We start from the raw sequence: 7620 nt of genomic DNA, 5'->3' as shown, positions 1-7620 counted from the left end.
CTTCATGAGAAGGGAGCTCATTGGATTTTTGTTTGTTGTTCTGCGCCTTAGTTAGCAGAAGCTTTCCTAGATGCCTTCTGCTGGAAATAGGCCTGTCACAGTAGTGACATCGACGGGCACCCCCCCCCCCCCCCCCCCGTCCCTAGCATCATGGTATTTCCTCACCCTAGGTACCCATTCTCTTCAGTGAGGCAAACATCTTAAGGATGCCTGGAATAAGTAAGGGCCTTTCATCCTGTGGTTTAAAATAAATACAATTCCTTCATGATTCCTTCACGAGATAGCTTAAGATTATGTGTGTGTGTGTGTGTGTGTGTGTGTGTGTGTGTGTGTGTGTGTGTATTATATCACACATACCACACAGAGGTCACCCTATGGTATTTGATAAGCTCTAAAAGTAGATTAATCACACGTTCTTGAGTTCCCCATAAGCCCCATTGGCAACAGAGAAAGAACAAGAAACACGGAGTCCATTATTCTCAAAAGGAAAGTTAAGAACTGACCAAGCAATAGAACAAACACCTCCACACCATGGAGAGGTCTGCGAGATGCCCCCCGCAAGAGAAACCTGGACAAGAGGGTTTGAAGGTATTTTTCTCTTATACACAGTAAGAATATGTAATAATAAATAGTTTAGAAAACCCACTGTTTTTTTGTGCTGTGCAAATGTGGGTTTTTATGTAATTCTTCACCTAAATGGTTTATAATCATAGTTTTGCAAGTGTTCATATCTTAAGGGAAAAAAAATCCTCTGGATACTAGCTATGTCTTCATGAGACGAAAGTTTTGTCAATATAGAAAAGTCTATAAAATAAATTATCCTAAGTTCATGCTAGAATTTAAAAAATGCTAAAGCTGAGAGGTTAGAAGAAAAGGAAATCTACTGAACATTTCAACTGTGCTTAAAAATACCTTTATTGTTGCATAGGAAACAAGAGAGAGGCAGAGGTGGGTGGGAGTGGGGGAGGGACAAGGAGAAAGACTGAGAGTGTATAAAATTGTCTTCTTGCATTTAAACATGAACAATAAAACCAAGCCTCATAAAGACGTCTAGGTCCATGTCACCGTCCAGCAACAGTAACCACAGCTCTGGAGACACATTTTACCACTCCCTGGTGAATAATAATGGAGTCAACAGTAGCCTCAGGAATTGAAGAAACTCAGAAACGCAGAGAAAGTCTGACTTCAGATGAAATTAATTACTATTATCCCTGAATCCTAGGACAGTTCTCCCACTGTTCTCTGAGGCAGGGTTAGGAGTCTTTGTTCTCTGGCTCACAAGCACCTTTTACTACTTAAAAATTTCATACGAAAGTAAAAATGTCCTATGTGACAGACACCAAACTCTTTGTAGGCAAATGGATTTCAGGTCGATAAAGACAAGAAAATATTTATCTAAAGACACATGGAACCTGCAATGGCCGCTTTTAGTCCCTGTCTCCACCCCAGGGTTAATGTTTGAATACAGGGCCTTGTGAAGGGCAGGCAAGCATCCCATCACAGCCCCCCATCTCCGTTTGCACAGGGACAGTTTATCATATTCCAGATCCTCTGCACTGAACTGAATATGGAAAATAAAATACAAACATATGGGAAGATCAGTGACACATAAAGGCACACAGAAGAGAGAGCAGCCAACAGACACATGTTTGAGCTGACAGGTTTTCCTGAGATCTAGCTCAGAGGTCCTTTGAAAGTTTGGCCAGTCTCCTTTTAACACACCAGTTTCACATAGAAACAAGTCACAACATTCGCAAGGCAAGATGTTGTTTTCCTTCATGTAGTCAGCAAAAGCATAGCTCTAAGATTAGGCTGTAATGATAAAAGAATTCGGGAGCAGCTGATTTTAGACTTATAAAAACAACTCACCCTTATGCCTCAAGGCATCCTGAATATGCAGTGTGCAACGTGCTTCAAGTGTTAAGGCAAGTTTGCTCTTTTGTAACACAGTGAACTCATGTCAAGGAAAAAATGAGAAATTATTGTACAGAGTCATCTATGAGTTGGTGAGTAACACCTATATCATAAAATCATCCATTTTACTGCCCTTCCCTTAAGTTCAGGACACAGAGGCAGGAGGATCTCTGTGAATTCCAGGCCAGTCTGGTCTACAAAGTGAGGTCCAGAACAGCCAGGGAGGTCACACAGAGAAATCCTGTCTTGAAATACCATAAAGCAAAAGAAAGCAACGCTCCCTCCCCATCATGAATTCTGTTGTTCTAAAGTCCATGAGGTTAATTTATGTTTCTTAAACATTTAGGAGTGGAACGTTAATTTATTAATGGTCATATGTGAAGGTCCAAAGTTTTCTGGTATTTATGGATTAAGTTGTGTGGAATTTCAGATATCACAGTACTATTTTTAAACATCCGTGCTTTTGGGAAAGGTAGGGGATAAAAGCTTGTGATACATTGCTTTAAGTCAATTAGGGAATGACGAATATGCTTGAATAAAGCTGTTAAACGTTTCTTTGTTATTTTGGTAACTAGCTGCCTCTCATAAATTATCATTTAATTTCCCTGTCTCTAGGAGGTAGTGTTCTCACTTACCAAACCATCAAAATGACATACACAGCCACACTACATATGCTCCACAGCAATAAAACAAAAACAAAACAAATAAAAAAACCACGGTGCCAGCAACTGCAACATTTGCAGATCTAATCACCTCATTAAGTTTTGTTAGGTTTTGTATTTATAACTGACTGCTTAAGACTCCAACCACTTCTTTCGGGTTACTTTAAAGCCACCATTAGCAGATATTCGGAAAGAGATTTGTCCCCTGTTACAAACTTCCCAGTGACTCACAAGTTACTCAGCTGACTTCTCTACACCCAGTACTCCACCCAAGCTAGTTCCCTCTGCTGTTGGCATAGCAACAGAACATCCCTAATGCCAGAAGGCGTTGCAGCCTCTCGAGTCTAGCAAGGGGCCTCCTAGGGGCCCCCCCAGATCTAGCAAGGGGCCTCCCAGGAGTCGAGCCAGAGGCTCCCCAGTGTCTAGCAAGGGGCCTCCTAGGGCCCTCCCCAGATCTAGCAAGGGGCCTCCCAGGGGCCCTGCAGGGTCTAGCAAGGGGTCTAGTTCTCAAACATCTTAACTCTAGACTGACTGCGTCGGATTGGCTGCCCCACTTCCTGTTCAGCGCCATAATACTCTTCCTGAGGTTGCGTTTTCTTAGATTTGACCAAAACATGCGAAGCCAAGCAGGGGTGGGCATAGACCAAAATAAAGGGGCGAGACAGCAAGGCAAGCTGGAGATGCTCTCGCTGCTCGTGCAGAGACGCCCCGATAGATTCCTACCAAGCCTCCTTCCAAACAGACCACAAAAAAAGCTAAGGAAGCGTTGGCCAGCAGGGGGGCGAACGGGCCCCGCGGCTTCCGGCCCTGCCACGTCTGAGGAAAAGCTTTTGTTGTTGTGAAAGCGGAGACTGCCAGGGGGCGGGCACGCGGGGGCGGTGCTCTCGGGCGCGTTACCCAGATGATGTACCCTCCCCCCCCCAGGGAAGCTGCTTGGGAAGGCGGCTGGCACATCAACCTGCAAAGGAAATGGAGAACGGAAGCGCGCCCCCCTCAGGCCCGTCCAGAGGCCTAACACTGTTTTTTCCATGGAGGCCATCCCGAGGCTGACGGCCACGCGCGCGTAGCCGAGCTCTGGAGCGCGCCGGCCAGTCCTGCCAATCACGAACTGTGCCCGCCTTCCGCTCGGCCCCGTCCCGCCCCTTGGCTGAGGCGCGTGGGGGGGGGGGATCTTGCGCACGCGCAGTAGGAGTTAGACAAGTACATCCGCCCGCTACGGTCAAGCTAGCCAATCGCACGTCTCTCCTCCGGTGGGGCTCCGCCCCCGGGGCGAGGTCAGTGTACTGAGGGCGCTACGCTGGTTGTGTGTACGCTGTCTCTCTGCTGCGAGCATGGCTGAGGAAGGTATTGAGCTTTTTTTCCTGAGACTGGTCTGAGCGTCAGGCCTGCGGGTGTCTGAGTATCTGATAGAGAAGCTCTTGGCGGCGTCGCGGGAGCTCGGCCTCCTGCTCTGTAGGGTAGAGGGCTTTCTGTGGTGAGGGAGGTGGAGGAGCGGAGGAGATGGAGGAGGAGGGGAACGGGGAACGGGGGGGTTGGAAAAGAGAAGAGCGCGGGAGGGTGCAGGGGGAGAGCGCTTTCTGTGGTGAGGGGGGCGGGGGAGGGAGTGGAGAAGGAAGGGAGAGGGAGGGGGACAGGGAGGTGAGGGAGAGGGGGCGGAGGAGTGGGCGGGGCTTGCTGGAGAAGATGGGCGGGGAGGAGGAGGACGGAGGCTTTAACCCTAGAAAACCAGAAAGGGCTGACGCTGGCTTCTGACACCTTGGGACTCATTCCTGGTTCTAGGCACAAAGCTTTTTAAGATTCAAGATTCGGACTGTATCGTTTTTATTTACGAAATAATAACAAAATTTAAAATTCTTGTCTTAAGTGTAGTTAGTTCCCATCCCAGAAATGCAAATTTTGGGGGATGTTTTGAAGGAGAAAAGTGAGAGTCAGTGAGACATTAGCCGGTCTGTTTGTGAAAGAAACAAAATTTGGTTACTCTCCATGTGGAGAGGTAAATGGAAAAATAAGAAAAGAATTTGAATAAATTACAGCTACATATGGTTGGGAGAAATTGCTGGCCTTTTTGGTGTTTAGTTCACTGAAGGAAATTTTGTTGAGAAAAATTGAGGTCTGTTTTGAGATAATTTGATTATCATTTGTCTCTTTTCCTTTTTAGAAGGAAATCAGGAAATCACTTCCAAGATGGAAAACCCAACAGATTCGGCATCGACTTTACTTGACAAATCGGCTTTACCTGAAAAATCGGCATTACCTGACAAGTCGGCTTTACCTGACAAAACGACTTTACCTGACACTTCTCAGACCAGTGAGAATCCACCATCACCCCCGACTTCACCTGACACCCCTCAGACCAGTGAGAATCCACCATCACCCCATTCAAATAGTTCAGGAAAACAAGTATGAAAATCTTGTGTTGTCCTCTACCACCTTCCCATCTATTCTGTGTTTCAAAATCGTCTGATAGTGGCAGTTTTAAGGGAACTGGAGTGAGAATTAATGTATAGCCCATACTATTCCGGCTAATTGCCAGATTTTCTTCTCAAATCAGTTCATTTTAATTTCTTACCAGGTTACTGAGATGCTCGAAACCTTGGTAGTAGCTGGTTAGTTTATAGTTCTGAAGCATCTCTAGTATTGTCAAGCAAATACTAGCTGCCAGTGACTGGTGAAGTGTGTCAGTCCTGTTTTAGTTAACCTTGCTAAAGTAAGACTAAAGTTAGCCTCTGGAAGTTAGAGACATTGATGAGGCTCGCTTGAAATTTGTGGAGACAGAGGGGACTGGAGAGATGGCTCAGCGGTTAAGAGCACTGACTGTTCTTCCAGAGGTCCTGGGCTCAGTTTCCAGCAACCACCACATGGTGGCTCACAACCATCTGTAATGGGATCCAGTGCTCTCTTCTGGTGTGCATGAAGAGATCAATAGTGTATATATAAAACATAAATAAATCTTTAAAAAGTTCTTAAGAGATTTGTGGAGACAGAAAGCCATCCATTATACCAGTCATAGAAGCATACAGCCTTTATTTCTAAAAGATTGATTTAATTCAAGAATAGATTATTAACATTTTTGATGTTTTGTGTATTTTTCAGCCTATGAGTGGAACACTTAAAGAAAGATTAAAGAAAGCAAGATCTTCATCTCATTCTTTTTGTAGTGTGGTGAAGCGTATTAAGGTAGAGAATGAAGAAAATGATCAGACCCTTTCAGAACCAGGAGAATCTTCAAAAGAAGAAAATGGTTCAAAGACCCAAGAAAGCTTGAAAAATAAAGACAATGAGCCTGAAAAAGAGAGCTCAGAGAATAAAAATCCATCTGAATCTAAGTCGCTTGAGAATAAAAATCCATCTGAATCTAAGTCACTTGATACTGGGTCATCTAGTACCCTACAACAAGATTCTGAGAGTAAGACTATTAAACAAAGATTAAAGGAAGAAAAGATAAAATTGACTAGGCAGATTCAAGAGAAGGAAGACCTTCTTCGGAGGTTAAAGCTGGTCAAGATGTATAGAATAAAGGTGAGAAGAACCATTGAATCATTTTTACACAAATTGCTGTAATTTCAAAAATTGGAAATAAATTTTAGTCTGGTAAGCAAGAAACCAAATAACCAGAAACCTGGGTTACAAGAGCTTTGACTAAAATAGAAGTAATTGGTTCAGAGTGAGGCAGGTGAACCTCTTCAACAAGAGGTAAAACTTAGAAAGCTTTGGCTTTTGTTTAATGCACAGGTGAAGCCAGCAGCAAGATTAGAAGTGTGAATTGTTAGATGAAGATGTAGTGGGAACAGACCAAAGAATGCTGGGTGCTTTGAGTAACAATCATGCATCTGATAAAATGTCAGGCATTTTGAGAAAACATAGACTTAAGGTTTCAGCTCACATGTTGAGTACATAGAACACAGGTGTCTGGAAGGAAGAGTTGTTTATTATCTGTGGTTCTTAACCCATATAATACCTCATTCTATCCCAAAATGTGGAGTAAATGACAATAGCATATCTTATATGTGGTTTTGGATTTTTAGGACTTTTCTAAACGTAGCTGATTCTAAACGTTAAATACTTTAAACTTCGACCTTTAAGAACAGTTTGCAGTTCACAGAAAAATTAGGAAGGTATAACACAGCATCCTGTCTTAAAAGTATAGTTACAATACAAGAAGTGTATTGAGAACCTCAATTTGTTCTTACATTTAATATGTGAAAAAAGGTTTGCCCAGAGCGTGTACTGCCCTTTATGCCTGTGTCACTGGCCATTAAAGTTAGACAGGAACTAAGTACTTTAGCTGCTTGATGTAAGTTAAAATGCACAGCGTCTGATTACAGACTGACTTTCTCTGTTTCAGAATGACGTGACTGAGTTAGAGGATTTAATAAAGAAGTGGAGGAGATGTGGCCAGCGGCTGCTGCGTGAGCTGCAGTCGATCATGTCTGAGGATGAGGATGAGAAACTGACCCTCACCGAGTTGATCGACTACTATGGGATAGATGACAAACTGCTTCACTATAATAGAAGTGAAGAAGAATTTACAGGGGTTTGATCCTTTTCTTTTTAAGGCCTTTTTCCCCTCTTCTTGGGGTGATGGTATCATACCCAGGGCCTCAAGAAAATGTGCTCTGTTCCTGAACTGTACGATTGGGCCCCTTTATAGAATATCTTTGGGAATGGCAATGAAAAGAGAAATGTTTTAAAGGGAAAAAAAGGTCTAAGCTGTTATGGCTTAGAGGGAGGAATGTGAGCAGTTTGGGATATTCTGACACAAAATTATAAAACAAAGCCTAGTATTTTGGATATGTTTGCTAAAGAAAATATTTAAGTATAAAAAATTTAAATTGTGCTTAAAAGGAAGGAAGTTTGGATAATTCTAGAAACCATGGTTAATACATGATTTTGGGGGCAAAAGTTTTTATATTCAGTATTAAAAAGTAGTCTGTTGAATGTCTAAACCTCCAGTGGCATAAATGTACCTTGCTCCTCCTAAGTTTGTGGACCTATCCTCATCTAACATACTATCTGCTACTCTAGCAACTGATTAAACTTACAT

General features: G+C 43.2%; 1 protein-coding gene across 1 annotated transcript; it reads left to right on the top strand.

The window, feature by feature from the left end:
- Positions 1 to 3799: 3799 nt before the first annotated feature.
- SFR1 (SWI5 dependent homologous recombination repair protein 1) lies at positions 3800 to 7620 on the top strand. The gene is made up of 4 exons (XM_080911662.1): positions 3800 to 3920; positions 4735 to 4976; positions 5670 to 6095; positions 6922 to 7620. Exons 1-4 carry the CDS (start codon positions 3908 to 3910, stop codon positions 7114 to 7116), a joined length of 876 nt encoding a protein of 291 aa, XP_080767788.1. The 5' UTR covers positions 3800 to 3907; the 3' UTR covers positions 7117 to 7620.

This window comes from Micromys minutus, assembly GCF_963924665.1.
Source record: "Micromys minutus genome assembly, chromosome: 2".
In the NCBI taxonomy this organism is placed as follows: Eukaryota; Metazoa; Chordata; class Mammalia; order Rodentia; family Muridae; genus Micromys; species Micromys minutus.
Note: the sequence above shows the minus strand (reverse complement) of the source record. Positions and strands in the feature narration are given on the sequence as shown.

What these genes read in the sequence shown, in the direction of transcription:
- SFR1 (XM_080911662.1), top strand. An exon ending in CAAATAGTTCAGGAAAACAA is followed by an intron (nt 4,977 to 5,669) that starts GTATGAAAATCT and finishes TGTATTTTTCAG; the next exon opens with CCTATGAGTGGAACACTTAA. An exon ending in TCAAGATGTATAGAATAAAG is followed by an intron (nt 6,096 to 6,921) that starts GTGAGAAGAACC and finishes TCTCTGTTTCAG; the next exon opens with AATGACGTGACTGAGTTAGA.